The sequence below is a fragment of the Falco punctatus genome (genome assembly GCF_963210335.1).
Source record: "Falco punctatus genome assembly, chromosome: 2".
Classification (NCBI taxonomy): domain Eukaryota; kingdom Metazoa; phylum Chordata; class Aves; order Falconiformes; family Falconidae; genus Falco; species Falco punctatus.
In genome coordinates, this window is record NC_137581.1 from 76,163,854 (window position 1) to 76,182,028 (window position 18,175).

Below are 18,175 nucleotides of genomic sequence, written 5' to 3' on the forward strand. Positions count from 1 at the left end.
TCTCCTCCCCCAGGACGCCATCGGGAAGACTCGATTCTGGTCGCCTTAAAAAAGTTGCACTGAGGCGGTCGGTGTTCAGCAGTGACCGCAAAAGAAAGCACGAACTTTACAAACCCCGATCCTCGCTCTAAGCCCGGGGCTGCTCGGGAGCTGCATGTCTCTGCGGCTCCCGCCTTGGAGAGAAGGATAACGAGAGTAATTACCTTTCCCTTTCCCTGCTCGGAAGCGTATCTACATCAGTAGCAGGAAAACCAGCGCATGCAAGAAGTTAGCGACAGACCCAAGTCAAAAAAAGAGGAGCGTAACCGGGCAGGCTGTGGAGGGATGAATCTTACTGGAAGCCGGGTAACGGGAAAGCAGGGCCATGCCCGGGGGGCAATAACCCCCCCCCCCCCGCCCTTCCGCGCCCGCAGCCGGCCGGGGTACGCGGCTCAGCCCCGCAGCCCCGCCGTGGCGGAGAGGGGGAAGCTGGACTATGCCCCCCGCCCCCATCCTTTGCCCTGGTTTTACTTGGGCTACCAAGTATAGATTTAGCAAGGGGCTCTGGAAACAGGAGAAGCCCAAGCGGCCGCAGGGTCTGCCCAGGCTAGGCCCCGACGTTTACTATTACAAGAAGAAAAAGCAGCCAAAAAAAAGGAAATATGTGGTTTTTGCGCAAAGCCCCGGCAGCCTGGCGGGGGGAAGCCCGGCACCTCCCGAGCGGGGCCGGCCGGTGCTGCCGGGCGCTCGCAGCGGGCCCCTCGGCGGCGGCGGGCGTGTGTTACCCGGTGGCAGCCCCGGAGGGCGCCGCGCCGGGGGGGCTGCCTGCAGGGGGGCTGCCTGCAGGGGGGCTGCCCGGGCGGCTTCTGGGGGAGCCAGGGGCTCCCTCAGCTCCCGGACGCCTGCATCCGCCCGCATCGGGCTGCACCGGCATCTGGTCCCCAGGGCAGCCAAACTCCGCGAGTCTGGCCTTTCCTTTTTCTTTTTCTTCCCCCCCCCCCCAATCCCCTTGAGCAGAGCCGCCTCTCGCTGCCAGTTATGAATGGGTCGAAGAGGGAGGCAGCAACCGGGGGTACCCTGCCCAGCCCCTCGCATGCCCCTGCTGCTGCCGCCGCTCGCCCGCTCGCCCCGCGCCTTCCCACGCTGTCGCCAATGGCAGCGACCGCGGGAGGAAGGATGGAAGGAAGGATGGATGGAAGGAAGGAGGTCTTCCAGCCGGGTCCCGGTCCGGGTGCGGGTCCGAGTCTGGGGTTGGGCGCCCCGTGCCCCCCGCCTGCCCTGCCCTGCCCTGCCCGCCAGCCGCCCCTGCCCCCAGAAGCGCGATCTTCGGGAGCCGGCAGACGTACCTTGAAGGCGATGGGCAGCGTCTTGTTGCAGCGCCAGTGGGTGGGCAGCACGGAGCAGAGGAAGTTGGGGCTGTCGGTGCGCACCAGCTCCCCGGGGTGATCCGCCAGGACCTCCACCATGCTGCGGTCGGCGCTGCGCAGCTTCCCCGGCAGGGCCCCGCTGTGCTCGGCGCCGGGCAGCGGCAGCGGCTCGGTCATCTTCCCCGGGCTCAGCGTGGTGGAGGGCGGCGTGAAGCGGCGGCTGGTGCTGGTATCTACGGGGATACGCATCACAACAAGCCTTTTGAGTGAAAGACCTCCACAGAGTTTTTACAAAACAGCGAAACGAGCGTAACTCTTCAGCGATCTGCTCTCTGGGGACCAGCATAAACGGATACAAGCTGAGGACCCGGGGGAAACTTGTTTCTACGCCAGTCCCCAAAGTTAATTTTTTGCTGAAGGCGGCTGAGATAGCGAGCACGCCGAGACTTAACTCTTGGCTTCCTGGCGCGGCGGAACAGATCACGTTAATCCGAAAGGCCGAAGGGTCGTCGGTGCGGGGCTGTACCGCGACGCCTGTGCATCTAATCTGCGGCCGTGACGCAAAAAGTTATCGGGGGGGGGGGGGGGGCGCGGGGGCGGGATGGAAAGCTCCTTCCAAACTCCCAAGCACCGTGGAAAAAAAAAAAAAATAGACAAGTCAAACACAAGACGCAGTCGGGAACACATGCAAAGCCTGAGCTTCCGAGAGAGTCAGTTGCCTATCAGTTTCTTCCAGGTGATTTCTCTACAGTCCCAAGAGAAAACAAAATACATCAGCGTCTTCCGTGGGCAAAAATCGCTCTTTAAGAGAGGGGAATGCGGGGTCAGTCTTCAGAGAAGGCAGTACGCGAGCTAGACTTTCTGATCAAAGGTCAGCTGGCTACGTTTGTGTGCATATATATTATATTCACGTACACACACGCAAGCACACACATATGTACCGTACTTCATAAAATATTTACAATACAATCTGTAGAGAATTTAAACACAACAGGAATCCATTAATGTTGTCTGCAAGATTTTTTTTTTAAGCAGCCTTGAAAATCAGCTTCAGTAGTTTGGTTCGCGTTGCTCTAAGAGTACTCATGTCACAACCTTTCAATCATTCTTGCGCAAAAAGAAAAAAAAGAAAAGCAAAAAGGAAAGCTCAGTGCATGGCATTCAAGCTTTACATCGCTTTGTACTTGTCTTTGATATAACGTCTTTCATCAATTTAAAGAAAGGTCGCAGCCGATCGCAAGCTCTGAGGCTAAAAGGTCCACAGCTGAAAAGTTGGGTTTGGGGATGTTGGTTAAATTGCGGGTTCTCTCTGTGGTTTTGTGTGTGCAACAGCGCTCTCTCTCTCTCACTCACGTCCTCCTCAGCAGTCAGACCAACAGTCTGCAACAACTTCGGCAGTCATTGCCAATTTTTTTTCTTTCTTCCCCCCCCCCCAGTATCTGAGGCAGTCTTCCTCTAATTCGGCCACAGGAACCGGCTGCTTAACAATATTTTAACCGCAGCAGGTGGAAGCCCGCTTTCGGAAACATGGCTTTTCCCTCGGCCGCCTCCAGCCAGCGGGATGGACACTGCCAGCCTGCGCGGAGAGCCCCCACGCACACGCACGCCACTGAAAGCCAAAAGCAACCCACCAGCAACAGTTGTTTGTTTTTTTCTTTAAAAAAGATTAAGAAAAAAACCTCGGAAACCACTACTTTTGAACGGGTGAAAGCTTTCCTTCCGAAAAAAGGAGGTGGTGGCGGGCAGGGGTGGAGGAGCCGTTGACCCCTACGGAGAGAGACGGAAGGAACCGGGGCGGATCAAGCCCCCGAAGTTGCCAGCCGGGGTCAGTGACAGCCTCCAGCCCAGACGACCGCTCAGCGAAAGCGCATTTCCACAGCGGAGAGCTCTCGGGTCTTCACGTGAGCCGCAGGGAACGCGGGCTTCCTGCCGGCCGGCCAGCCGGCCGCCCACGGCGCCGGGGCACCGCCGCTCCGCGCCGGGTCGGGCCCTGCCGCTCCACTCCGCGCCCCGCCGCGCTGGGTCCGCGCCGCCCGCCCGGCGCCCCGCCGCCCCGCGCCCGCCGCCACCGCCGGTATGAATGGAGGTGGCCGGGAGCGAGTTGGCTGCGGCGGGCGGAGTGCGGAGGAATGTCATTCCCCCGGCTGCTTTGCATACGGGGAGGGCGCCGGCCAATCACAGCCCTTTCCGGGAGCAGCCGGGGCGCGGCCGCGGGCCAGGGGCTCCTGGAATTGGCGCGCCCGCCGCCGCCGCTACTGTGGGGCGCGGGGGGTGAGCGCCGGGTCGGCGGGACGCCGCGGACACCGCAACCGCGCGGGCGCACCCACGGGAGCCGCGGGCCGCCGCTCCCCGAGCCCGCTGCAGCCACGTGCAGGGTGCTCCGCGCCTGCCGGTTCCCGGGGGGTGGTGGTTAGGGCAGGCGGAGCGGCGCGACCCGGCCCCCGGCTCTGCCGGCCTCCGGTGCAGGTCCCGTTTGCCCGTCACTTACGGCCCCGAGAGGCGGCTGGTGCCCGCAAGGTGTCCGCAGCGCCGCCCCGGCACACCTCTGCCGCTGGCCGCGCAACCCCTCCAGGCAGCCCCACGCCCCCCGGGCGAGCTCCCGGCGGCGTTGGCTCCGGGGTGGTTCCTCCCCGCGGAAGGGGTACGCCTGCACCCGCGGCCGCCGGGGCAGCTGCCCCCGGGCTGGCGTCCCCTGCCCGCCCCGCTGCTTCCCGCCCCCGGTGGACAAGGACGCGGCCCGAGGGGCGCCCATCGCAGCTCGACATGTCGGGACAGCCGCCGGGCCCCCACCCGGAGGACGTTCCCCCCGCCCCGGCACAACCCAGCTACAGGCCAGGCATGGCGGCAGCACCGCCGCCAGCGAGACCGGGCCGGCGGGCGGGCAGCGCCGCACGGGCAGCAGCGGGCCTCCGGGACCCGCGGAACCGCAGCGAGGATGCTGGGTGGAGGCGTGGCTGTTCTTTCGGGCTGGGTTGGGGTTGGTTGTTTTTTACTTAGTTTTGGTGCTTTTCTTTCTTTTTTTCTTTTATTTTTTGGTGCTGGTCGCGAATGTTGTGGGCTTGCCGCTGGCGTAGCCCAGGCTGGGAACGGGGCGATCCCGACTCGCCGCCGCCCGTCCCCGCCGCGCTCTCGGCACGGGCTTGGGGTTCCCTCCTTGATGTTACACACCGCTCGTTCGCTCGCGTCTCCTTTCCCCACCAGAACGGACGTGCCCCGCCGCGGCCGCCCCCGCCAGCTCAGCGGCTGCGGCCGGCCGCGCTCTCCCGGGGCTGGGCGGGCTTTGAAGGAGAGTGACAGCAGCTGCGGCGGGGCGGGCGGGAGTGCGTGGGGCGGCGGTGGCCGCGGAGGGGACCCCGCCGGGACCACCTCCCGCCGCGGGGAGCGGGCCGCGGCTGCCGCCGCCCGCCGCCGGGCCTTGCGCAAGGCGGCGGCGGCCCCTCGGCGCAGCTCCGCGGTGGAGCCGGTAGAGGGGGCCCGCTGCCCGCCGTCGGCTCGGCGGAGGGGAACCGGGGAGCGCCGCGGGGCGAGCCCCCGGGGAGTGCGTGCGGCCGCTGCCGGCTCGGGCCGCGGCGGCCGGCACGGTCCGTCCCCGCCAGAGCGCGCTGGGGGCTGCTGTCCCTCGGGGGAGCGCGACGGCCGCATCCCCTGGGATGCAGCTCTGCGGGGGGAGCCGCCTCGCTCGGCGGCTGTCTCCCACCCGGGGCGCGCCGGGCGGGGCGAGGACAGAGCAGAGGGGATCCTCGGTTTTGCCGACACCTGCTTTGAAAATCCTCCGAAGCTGGGAAAATAACTGTCGGCTTGGCACGCCGCGAACTGCGGGGACCGGAGCAGAGGGCGAGTGCCTGCCATTTACGCTACCTGGTGTATGGGCGATTAAACTGAAAGTGCCCTGGGTGAGAGAAGCGGCTCCTGTCGCCCCCGCGGCAATGCGGGGCAGGACTCCCTGTGCAGAGACCCGCCAGCGCGCCGAGTTCAGGGAGCGGCGCAGCCGCCTTGCACCACACCCGCAGTACGAGCGCCAGGTGCGGGCTCCTCGGACCCCTCCAGCGCGGCCCAGCAGCGCCTGCCCCTCTGCGGGGGGCTCGGCTCCGGCTGCCCCCTCCGCCCCGCTGTCCCCCGCGGGGGGACCGGTGAGGCGGTGCCGGCCCGGGGCTGTCTCGCCGTAGGGTTACAGCTTCGCACCACCCTCCCTCTTGTCGCCTTCCCCTCCGCCAAAGACGCGGTGCCGGTTTGCGGTGCCGCCCCCCCGGAGCGCTGAGCGGGGCAGCCCGGGCGGGGTCCGGGGCTGGCCGGGGCAGAGTGCTCAGCCCGCCCTCCCGCCGCACCTGCAGCCCGGTTCGCTTCTGAACAGCCGAGTTTGGTGCAGAGAGCTATTCCACACCAAGTTTCTGTGGTTTGTGTGTGGTTTTCTTCTATTTATTTATTTATTTATTTATTTACTCCGTCTTTTACACGGTTACTTCTTTCTTGTATGAAATTATCCCGAATTTAAATTATTAGGGAGAGGTTTCCCTCTGTTTTAAACAGGGGGAAAAAATGCAGGCAAACAGCTCTAATGAGCTACAGCTTAAAAGCCATCTGGGGTATATTAGTGGCTGATAATTTTACAGGCATGGTAGAGATAAGAAAAATTATTTTACTTATGTACATACATCTACATACATAGCCCAAAATGTAAAACCACGCATATAGTGTTTGTATTTTTTTGTTTTGTTTTTGGTGTGTTTTTTTTTTTTTTTTTTTAAGTCAAGAGGTAGGGAGTATTTATATTTAAATCCATGAATATGCTGGGCTGATTTTCACTTGATACTTTGCATCCCGTCTTAATCTGAACTCCTTATTATAAGTGCAAAATAAACCTGATCTAATACACACATGGAGAGTCAGAAAGATACAAAATCCCACGATTTAACAAAAGACCCAGAAAATACTATATGCTTACAGTTTTCTATAACTTAGCAAACATTATCAATGCTGAGATGAAGGACGTTAATCTAGACTGAAGGTGACAACATTCTTTTTTAGCTACACAGAAGCCATGCTTTTGTAAGGTAAGGAGTTAAGTAAGAGAGGGTAGATAGGGAAAATACTGTGGTGGGGGTATTCTGACAGAGATCGAGCTATATATTTTACAAGCCCGTTAACACTGACTACGTGTGGGTAGTATTTGGGTTTTTTGTTGTTTTTAGTTTGTTTAGCTAATTAAATTTATTGTCTTCCTTACAATTTCCTTATTTTATTTTTTGCATAACAAAGAGAGAAACTCGCATGGAAATTTACTATCCCCTTACTATATCTTGTGCAGGTACTCTGGAAGAATAGGAATTAATGAGTTAAGCAGCTTGCAGGAATACCAGTGATAAGGCAAAGTAAAGAAACTATGCAGGGTGTTTCTTCTCCCATGGTAAGACCTTTTATCATCCCTAATGCTAATAAGACTTGCGATCGGGTAGTCAGTCTTTTGTGCAGGAATCCTTTTGAAATGGGAATCGCAACTGGTGTTCTAACTTTAGCAATTCACATTCAGCACTACTTACATCTGTATTTTGACATCAATTTATTACAGCTGTAAACAAACCACAAGTGAATCTCTATCTACCATGCCTTGCCTCTGTCGTACAGGATTACTCGACCACAAAAGCACCGAGCTTTTTACATAATACAGTTAAGCAAAAGCTTCGGAAATGTGAGAGAGGGAGCAACAATTTAGGGATGAATTTTAAACAGCCTAAACTGCAAAGGGTGAATTAGAGCCTGAACACAACAAGTTCCTACTGCACAGGTAAACATTCCCTGGCCAAGCAGGCAGCAATGGCCGCTTGTTTGCAGGGATCTGAATTTGTGCAAGACGGGAGAAAACATTTTGTTAAAAGGAGAAAAAAATGCAGACCTTAACAGATCTGTGTACATATCATATAAGCACAAGCCGAGAGAACTGGTTACAGACCCTGATCCTGCCAACGCTTAGAAACATGCCCAGCCTCATCCTTAGTGGTGTTTCTGCCGAACGCAATAGAAATCTCTTTGGGGAATGTGATTATACATGTGCTTAATTGTTTGGAGCAGCTGGGTTTAACGTGGCATTATTCAGTGGGTCAGCTCCTACTTCTTGCACCTGAATTCATTTAATACATATATTAAGACCCTCTTAAATATGTTTACAGTGGAGTAAGCGTGCCTTGCTTCTACTAGTGATGAATCAGTGAGTTAATTTCTGTGAATTAAATTTGTAGGATCAGGCTTCTGAATTGCCCCTGCAAATATTTATTGCATAGCAGTTACCATCATGTGTGATGCCACTGACTGATCTCAAAAAAAAATGCTATAGTGATATATTAAACTATTTTTTGGGGTACTGGAATGATGAAACATTGCACAGAGAAAAGCAGCAGCCAGTGAAGAAAAAGACAAGAATCTCCTTATTTCCTGCAGTGATCTCTCTCACACAATGAGATACTCATATTTCATGGTGGTGTGTAAGGTGCACCTATGATGCCACTAAGAATCTCTGTGAGATGGCCAGTGTGATGCACAGGAACTGTGGCCAGGACTACACAGGTGTATGGTGTGTAACTTCCCTCTGTTTCAGGGAGGGGGAAATGCCTAAGCCCCTCCAGGGATCCTGCCTTTGATCTCTGTTAACTGATACAAGGTTATTCACTCTGGAAGCGGAGAAACTGGCTGCAGCTGAGTATATGAAAAGCAGAGGGGTTGTGAGGAAAGATGAAATAACACATATTCATTCAATATCTTTAACCTGGGCATCTAAGTACTTGTGACTTGAGTTTACCACTAAAAACTTTTCCAAGGACTCTCCATCCCCCTTAGGAGCTCCAGGTGATAACAATGGTCAAAACCCTGTCTTGTTCTTCTTGGGCAGAAGCTGAGAGCCTTTTTCTTCTCAAATAGGGCAGACCAATCCATGCTCTTGTCACTCAAAATATTTTAGAAGGTAGACATGACTCCTATTTTGAGGATGTGGAGAATGATTTGCTTGAATAGTTGGCATGTTATCAGAGACATAGATGATAAAGAACACGGACCTACATATGAAGAGAGCCACCCTTTACCATTTCACCTCCCTCATCATTCAGAAACTGCAACCCAGAGGACTGCATCTCTCTTGACTCAGACTATCAACTGGTGGCAGTAATGGGCAGGGAGCGGGGTACACCTGGGGAAGGACAATTTTCAGGAGAGGCTAAACTGTGAATTTGCATCCAGCATTAACCCCAGCTTTGCAGGTCCTCCTAGGGTTTTGCTGGTTGAAAGCATGAGTCAAACCAACAGCTGAAGAAGGAGCTCAGTCTGGTCAGAGCCCCAAAAGGATGAGTGGTGAAATGTGATTCAGCTGACTCTTTCTACTGGCATGGATGCAATTTCAATGCCCAGCAAAACAGTGCACCCAGTTGTGTGACCGATGCAATACCTCACCAGTGCCACCACCCCTGGAGACGTTTCTCCACAGCACCCTTCTCCCCTATTTTCTCAAGGAGGAGATTTAGTAATCATGAAGTTACTGAAGCAGAAGCCTGCATTGATACCCCCACTCCCTTGTCCTGCTTAGTCAGGCTGGCTCATCTTTGCTGGGAGGTTTGTTAAGGGCCAAAGCCAAGGCTGGGCTCATTCTTGCGCTCACCTGCTGCAAGTGTGTGTCAGTGGGCAGGTGTGTGGTGTTTACTTGCCGCTAGCACTCAGAGCCAGGGGCCGCAGGAACAGGCACAGGGCAGGGAGTGCCTCTCTTCTCTGCTTCACAAGAAGCACCCCGATCTGGCTTTAAAATGCTAGAATATTACCAATGACACAGTTTTCTCCTTGGTCTTACGCAGCTGCTGATAAACTTGTGGGTAGGATGGAGACTGGGTTAAAGTTTCTACTGCAAAAATACCTTTTGGTGGTTTGCCTTGTGTACACTCCCCATACTTGTGGACCAGACGTGAAATGCATCACTGTGTGGTTAGGATGCAATGCATTTTGCCTTCCTCAAAGTGAAGTTTGAGTCCTTGGTGCACGATAAGCAGGGATAGGCTATTTGAAGGTGCAGAATCAGAGGAGTCACATCTAGAGCCAAGAGAGCATCCAGTCTTATTTTCTTAGTGCTCAAATCCAAGGGAAAGCAATGGGTTTAGTCCTGGCCACTCTGTTACCGGCTGTGTATCAATAAATGAGAGAGACTACAGAGAAGGGCAACTACAGCGATTAAAGGTCTGGAAGGAACTACCTATAAGGAAAGATTAAAGGAATTGAATGCATATATATAATTTGGGGCAAAAGGGAAGCCAAGGGGACAGCATGACTGCGGTTTACAAGTACATAAAAGACAACTATGAAGAGGAAGGGGAAGGTCTGTTTCCATTAGTTAAAAATGATAAGAGAAGAAATAACAGATGCCAACTGAAGTAAAACGAGTTCAATTTTAAGAGCAGGGGCAACGCTGATCCCAAGATCAAATAGGCAGGAGAATACGCTCCCAGGGAAGCTGCAGACTCAACATCGCTTGAACTTTTCAAGTCAGAGCTTGACAAGCACCTTGGAGGGGAAAGTTTAAGAAGTAGTAGAAGCGAAGCCAAAAAGCGCTGGGATGTACCGCATGACCTAGAAGCCCAGATGATTTCAAGGCCATTCTAGAGGACTGTAGAAAACAGACACACACAAACACTCCGAGCTTTTGGATGATTTCTTTCTCTGCATAGTTCCAAATTAAAAGAGGTAGGGGGAAGTCTAAGCGAGGAAAATTAATCATTTAATATAATTCTGCTGTGGCTAATCCCTAGAGGAGAAGCCAATTACTTGAAATACTTGGGAGTATGGGGTGGAGAAGGGAATGGAAATTGTTGAAAAGCTGCCATCTGGTATAAGTACTTAAAAAAATACACATTGTGTGCCATTATACTATGCTCATTACATGCCTAGCTTAATGCAGATAACATCACCCACACCTAGTATTTTCTGTGGCATTTTATGTACTCAGGTTCACATCATAACAACCTCCAGCACTAATTGTAACATTTGAGCTTTTGATCTTCTGCTCCGGTAAGAACACTACAGATGCCTTGTACCAACAAATGGGGAAAAAGTAAAAAAAGAAAAAAGCCCAGGACCTTTGGTTCCAGAGCATTTAAAAGGAGGAGTAAATCTGACCCACCTGGACAGTAGGGAACAACTCTGGCATAAGGATTCTGCGGATGGCATAGAATTAATATAACTATTTTGTTCCTTGCTCCAGCCCCTCTGAGGGTGAGGGCATGCCGCCAGAGTAGGAACTGCAGCTCAGCTGTCAGCTGGTCCTGAGTGCTCTGGACAGCTCAATTCATTTTGGAGAAGCCCTGATGATATTTTGATTGATGCCAGGAGCTGTGCAGGTAGATTTCCCTCTTTTGCCCTGGACTTTGCTTCTGCAGTTAGCAGTGACTGACCAGACAGATTCAGATCACTGCATGTACTCAGTCTAGGAAAAATAATTCACTATACCCCTGGTGCTAATATGCAAAATGTAATGGTAGCATTGAAACTGCAACTGATCCAAATTACTTGGTATGGGTTCACCTTTCTTAGTTTCCTTGGGTTTCAGTCAAAATTATGTATGAATTATAAATGATTGCAAAAGTTCCTACAGGGTCATAAGCAGGAGATTGAAAGCCTGGGTGTGTTCTCTGGACAAAGCTCCTTCCCTAGGCACCCTCATTGCACTGTACTGCTGACCTGGGAAGTTTTGGGACATCATCCATGGCCTCTTGACAGGGAGACTCTCACTCTGCCAGTAAAAAAACTTCAATAACAGGGGAGTTTTATGACACAAACATTGTTTTTAAGCAAATAAAGAAAAGATATAAAAACTAATTTTGGCTCAAATTTAAGACAGTGAAATTAGGACAGAAAGATCTTTAAATCCCAAGATATTCTTCCATTATCCCTCTGTGTAACAGAGTCATTGTTCATGTCAACACGATATGGAGATGCTTTGATCCTAAGGAAAAGGAGCTCCTGACAGCAGAAGAGAAAGGGAGAAAGATAGTTACCAGAGAAGGAACCCTCCCTCCCAAACTTGGCAGAAGGAAAGCTGTGGTCTTGCAACACTTTGGTCTGGAATTAACAGCTGGGAGAAATGAGGATGCTAACTGCATTTTTTTTCTTCTTCCTATGTTACTTTCACCATTTAGAAATGCGACAGACTAGAATGATGAAACAGGAAGCTTTCAGAGGAAAATGATGATGTTGCTCCCAGCATGACATAGTGATGCTGGTATCAGCAGGTGATAGTATTAGGAAAGGTACTCTTTGAAGGGACAGCTTCCCTGCTCCTTCTCTCTTCCTGCCCTTCATCTCTCTCTCCCTTCCCCCTTGTTCCATCAGCCGTTTAGAGGTGACAGGGTAAATGCTGGTAGCTTGTTCATTGCCCACGTGGGAGTGCTCCACACAGTGAGTTTGCAGAGCATTTCTAGCAGCTGGCCAGCAAACTGGCAGCAAAGGAATGACTGGGGTTTCTTTCCCAGAGAGGTTGCAGAGGAGATGCAGAGAGAGGCTATTGCAGCTCAGGGTTCAGGTTTAATTTGACTGGATGAGACAGAAACTGCAGTTCGGTCTCAAATCCAGTTTGCTACTTCAAATACAGCACATGGTATGAAATACAACTAGTTTACTTTCATACTTCCATAGCCCTCCAGGAAAGGCAGATGGTACCCTTGCTGTGTGAGCCTCAGCAGCAGTTGCTGTCATCAGAGGGGGATTCTCTGGGGAGCAGATGCTGCCTTCCTGACCCAGAGAGTTCCCTTACCAACAGCTAACATGAAACTTCTTGAAACATGAAACATCTTGAATCTCAATGCGATTAGGAGTAAATCCCAGATACCTCGTTTCTATAGGAAGCACAGACAGAGATTTGTCTAGAAGCTGTTCCTTGCCCTGAGCTAGGCTTCTCCTAGCATCTCTCAGAGATCTCAGCTGCCTGAGGCTCTGCAAGTGCCTTCAGCTGGTAGCTGAGCCTGTTCCACATGTGTCTGCTCTCCACTGGCCAGCACACTTCATATTTAACCCTCCTCAGCACAGCAAAGACTTAATGCAGGAGAATTTTGCTTCTGAGCTGTTAGGGGGATCATGCTTGGCACTTTCACCGCAACATCCCTTGATTGAACTGGGACTGGAGGAAGAAAAGCCTGAGATGTGAAGGCTACTAACCACGTTTCGCACCACTAATGCGTTCTCACAGCCACAGATGAAGCCACAAGTTAATCTCCTAAATAGTTTCTTCTCTGCTTAACATCCCACCTGCGCCTGACTTCCTGTGCTTAGCAGGTCTGAGCCTGGGTATGCTGGTGTACCCAGCAGGGAGCAGCCTCCCTGTACAGGCCCGTTCATCAACTGTGGGATGCGTGGGTTAGCAATTAGAAAGCTTTCAGTGAGACACGTTGTCAGACTCTCTAGATATAGACCTTAATGACAGTCATATGAAGAGAAAAATATTCGGATAATTTTGATCCTGATTATTAATAAAAACTCCAACTAAAAAGCCACCTCTATGGTACCACCACCATTTGCCACACAGACTGCTGCATTTTGCCCAGTAAGACGCATTTACAGTTTTAGGCTGAGCATGTGCTTATGGGACAAGGCCTAGGAAAGAGCAGACTGCACTAGGACTAGTTATAGCTCTGTGTAAGGTTCTAATTCTTTTGGTTTGATAATAAGAATTTACTAGAAAAATCTAGTACAAGTGTGTGTGTGTGACATGCTTTACATAGAATGCACACATCCAGTGCTGTAAGACCTCTCTGTGTTAATGATGCTTCAGTATCAGGTGCTCAGGACACATAGATGCTGAATGTTACTTGATTTTAGTGATTCTGTAGGGAAAGGACCCGATGCCTAGCTGGTCTCATTGCCAAAGCAATGCCTGTGCCAACCAACCGACAGTGATGCCTGCATATAATAGATTAAACTCTGTCTTGGGATCTTTCCCTGTATGTCTTCTCTAGGTTGCCCTGGGGTTTGTAAGTGACAGGTACAGCTGGGTATATTGCCTTTCACTGTAATATTACATGACTAATCCTACAGTGGCACAAGCAGGGGAAGCAGGAGGTCCACAGGCCAGATTCTGCACTCCTTTCAAAACATGCCCTCCCCAGAGCCAAAAGGCACCAAAATTACTCAAAATTACTTTGTGATAGTCTCCATGGCATGTTTCTTTCCCCTGGATTTTATTTTTGTTAGTCTAAGGACAAGTATATTTTCCAAATTGTTTCATTCTTTTTTTATATCTTTTTTTCAATGTTGCTTTCTTTTGGTACTACATTTACTATTTAACCCACAAAACTATGTTACAATTTGATTATTTTAGGGAAGTTCCACAATTTGATTAGTTTAAGGGACTCCTAAGTGATGCAAATGCAGGAACCATCTGTGTCAGTCAGTTAAACAAAGACTTTCCAAGACATTCTTGTCCATGACAGCTACTCTGAGCTCTTATGTTTTGCTGTTTCACAGGCCAATTTAAGGATCTTCTGGTGGCACCAGACCCATCCTCAGAGCCCCAAGGATAACCCAAAACAGGTCTGGATACCCTAGCACAGCAGTACTAAGAGATGAGCTCATTTTTAATTTTTAGGAAAGACAGCTCATTTGTTAGTCTCAGCATCACTCTCGGTGTCACTCTGTGTCTCAGTGTCACTTTCATTGAGACTGAAGAGTTATCTGCCTTTTCAGCATTGTCTCTGTTTAAACTGCAGCAGTTCCTTCAGCTCTCTGTAAATCCTAATTTAACCCTAGTGTAAATTTCTGCTTTAAAAAGTAGCTTCCAGGCAAGGTATGACAGTATGCCTCTGCTCAGACTGGTGGGCTCACACCAGTTCACGCTGGGCAAACCCTAGCCCATGTCCAGTGTCGATCAATATTAGACCAAAACTTCAGTCTGTGTGGGCACCTTTTGTAGGATACCGGAGGTTCACCGAGTTTGGGGGGATAGGGCAAAATGACTGCCTAACTTGTAGGGGGAAAAAGAGATCATCTCTCCACGAGTGAGGGCAGGGGAGCTTGGGAGAAAGCTGGAGAGGGACTTTTTACAAGATCATGAGTGATAGGACAAGGGGTAATGGCTTTAGATTTAGATTAGATATTAGAAAGAAATCCTTCACTGTGACGGTGGTGAGGCACCGGAACAGGTTGCCCAGAGAAGCTGTGGATGCCCCATCCCTGGAGGTGTCTGAGGCCAGGCTGGATGGGGCTTTGAGCAACCTGGTCTGGTGGCAGGTGTCCCTGCCCATGGAACTAGATGGTCTTTAAGGTCCCTTCCAGCTCAAACCATTCTATGGTTCTATGGTTCCTAGGGAAGTCACAGGGCTCCCTCTCTACAAGTCCTAGGACATGACTGGACTGATCTCTTGCATGATCACTGCAGGGTACCTGGGCTCTGCTGGGCGCGGAGGAACAGCCTCTCTTCATTAATCATGGAGAACTTCCCTCTGGCAGCCACTAAAACAGAGACAATGTCAAAGGCCACCCCCACACTGCAAGCACTGCAGGTGTGACAGGGGTGTGAAGGGCACCAACCACCTCCCTGCCCACACTTTGCCTTCCCTCAGAAGAAAACCAGTGTGCAAGTGCGCAGTGAGAGATTCGCGGGGCACTTCGACAGGCCCAGCCACCTGTGTGACCCAGGCAGCGGGTCCACCACGAGCACCAGGTTGGGCCAAGGTGGACACCCCAGGGCTGCCCTGCTGCAGGACTCGTGGGCAGGCCTGGAGCTGGTGGCTGCTCCCACCCAGGCAGAAGGCAGCACTGGGCATCTGTCACCACCACTAACTGGTGTAACTTTAAGCAGGTGTAAATAACTGTGACAGAGGTGTTACTTTGTTTTCATGGAAATCATTGCTACTGCTCTTGGGTGGTTTTTTTCTCAAGTGTTTTTAATTTGGCAGGTATGTCATCTACTGCCTTTGATCTCAGCCACAGATCTCCCCCAGGTCATAATGGGGTGCAACTTCATATCAAAGCCTCACTTCCCATTTGTCCAAGATGAGATCTGTGTGCCAGCGAGGCAACGGAGTGTGGTCCAGGGAGAGGGAGGGATCAGCCGAGGTGCGTCAGGTGTCCCTGCATGTCCTAAGCAGGGTTGCTGAGGCAGCCTGCTGTCCCTTGCCTCTTCCTCTCTGATGCCTCCTTGTCCCCAGGCAGCGATGCCAGGCTTGGACCACCTTAAGGCTGTCCTCCCGTGACCTCGAAGTGCCATGCAGTAGGAGAAAGATCTAGCAGGGCTCAACAAAACCCGATGCCTTACATCTCCTCTGAGCTACAAAGTCCTCTGTGAGCCTGGTTCTCTGCTTGGTCAATTCTAGCTGCACACCCTGGTTTGTGTTTGGGTAGTTGAGCAGAAAAGCTGTAATTCCAGACCTTTAACTTCAGTCTCGTTACAAATCTGCCCTGAAATATGCTCTAACCTTATAGAATATTCAAGACCATGAAATATCCTTTCCAGCAAGCCATAATAAATGGCTCCCTGAATACCAGCTACAATACATAACTCTTTTAAAAGGAAATTTGCTGTAGAGTGAACAAAGCTTAGCAAGATTAGCTTAAGATCATATTCATCTACTGTTTCCCAGTTATAGATGTTGCACATGATACCCAGCGGCACAATGTGCTACCTATAAATTGGCAAGTTCATTTTAAAGACAACAGTACATTTTAATCTGATTTTCCTCTAGTTCATTTGCACAATTATGAAATTAGGGACTGTAAATGCCTTGGTTTTACCTTTGTTAGGCAACAGACTTATGTAGCAATATGTTTGAGCCTTTCTTAGCCAACACAAAGCATTCTTGCATGACTTTTAGGTGTGAAATATCACCACTAAATCAAATCTATGCAAGACGATATGAAACAAAGGTTGATCATTTGGTTTATGCACTACACAAACCACCACTCACGACATCCATTTAACATTCTGTTTATGTAGCGTATCTTTGGTGTCCTACAGAGCAAGAATTACATGCATCTGTTAAAAGCAGAATCTAAAATACAGCAAATGTTTCTAACTTGACACTCACATTTGTCCTGGGCAGCCAGCTTCAGGTGGCCCTGCTTGAGCAGGGGGATTGGACCAGCTGCTCTTCAGAGGTCCCTTCCAACCTCAGCCCTCCTGTGATTCTGAGATTATTCTGTAAATCACTTTTTATTCCATGCTCTTAAATAAGCGTGAAATTAAGATGATATTTTCTCAGATGCTATGAAAAAGACAGCCACCGAGAATCCCTGTACCTTGCAAAGCAGAAAGTATTGCACAAACACCAAGATATATTCTAGGCACGTGTCATAATACCCCGGACATGTCAGAAAAATAATGTCTCGCTGTTTTGCTTGCTTTTGAAAAGCCTAATAAATCACCCAGCCGCGTGGCAGGCTTTTTCAGCGCTTGCACTGTGTGAAGCTCTGCGGAAGCAAACCAGGGAAAGGCCAGACTTGTCCCAGGGGCACAGCACATGGCTGCTCCTCTGGCAGTCACAGCCTGCTCATCACCTTTTAGCGCTGGGATGGTAAGTCCTCAGTGTCAGGCTTTATCTACCACTTAGGTATATAGCAAAATGATTCAATGCCACCTTCCCAAGCGCTCTGCAACAGAAACAAATGGTGCTCCTCTCAGTTCAGCACCGATTTAGGACAAGTAGAATTCAAATTGCAAGTGGTTCGTGGGCTATAAATCAGAAGAAAATTTGTCCCTTCATCTAACTGCAAATGGAAACTCCGCTGCAGTTAATATTAACAGCAGCCCCCTGAGGAAGGTGCCATTTTTAGACTTGCTAAAACATGTGGTGGGAGAGGAAAAGTGAAGGAATCTTTGAGTGGCAATGAAAAATACTAGTTCTTCATTTCTTCATTCCCAACTTTTATTCTGTCATCTTCACTGGATCTCTTAAAATCAAACCCATAAAAAATATTTAAAAACTTGCTTTAAACGCTTTTGCACACAGATACCAGTATGTTTAGTTTAGTAAATATTTAGCAGTAAAAGAGTCACTAAGAACAAAGCTAGCCCCAGGATTATAGAAAATAAACAGATTTTGCAGTATGCCAAATATTAAAAAAAATTATGTCTTTCTCTATGGCAAACTGTGCAAGAGCTACAAAGGGTGCTGGAAAACGCAGTCTTATTGTCTACAGATACATGGCAAAATTGAACATGGCAGAGTCTATACAATTTATCGATGTTTTGTTAAAATTCCTATTATTTTATCTAAAATATTTTTGTGATAAAAAATTATCTTTGACACTCTGATGGGAAAATTTTTACTTCATTGTAGTTTTTGAGGCATTAAAATCTCTTGCAACATATAGACTGAGCCTTTAGTTTGTATCAAAGAGCATCACCAGTGATCATAACCCTGGGATTCAAATCAATTGACAAAGACTATTTGCACTACCTGGTCCTCTGTGATCACTTTGCTATTGCAGAGCTGCAAACCATCAAACATTAAGTGCCATTGGATGGACATCACCTTCTACCCACTGGTGGCACCCATATCCCAAGCATTTGAAATAAAAACTGTTTTGAAGTATTTCCTCTGAAGAAACGGATTCAGTTAAAAAGGCTTGCAACACACTTACCAGACTAGCGAAAGCCCCCGTACATATTCAACTGTCTTGTGGAAGTTAATGCACACCCATGCACATAGTGAGAGATTTCACTGTTTTGCTCCAACAGAAATTATATTACTTTAAAGAGTTGTTTCACCCGACACTTTCTATTTCTTTCTATTTTCTTTTCTATTACTTTACAATCAATATTTCTATTTCATGACAATACAAAGAAAAACTTTTTAAAAGGAAGATAAAGAAGTCTT

General features: G+C 50.1%; 1 protein-coding gene across 10 annotated transcripts in view; it reads right to left on the reverse strand.

The window, feature by feature from the left end:
• RUNX1 (RUNX family transcription factor 1) overlaps positions 1–18,175 on the reverse strand; it is a 178,253-nt gene that overhangs the window by 75,319 nt on the left and 84,759 nt on the right. For 7 of the 10 annotated variants that reach the window (XM_080374719.1, XM_080374720.1, XM_080374722.1 and 4 more), the window contains one exon: positions 1,326–1,579. In XM_080374719.1, the coding sequence (XP_080230845.1) occupies positions 1,326–1,579 (254 nt within the window). Of the gene's footprint in view, positions 1–1,325; positions 18,168–18,175 lie in introns of those variants that run through there. The other 3 variants (XM_080374726.1, XM_080374724.1, XM_080374725.1) reach the window with 3 other exon arrangements.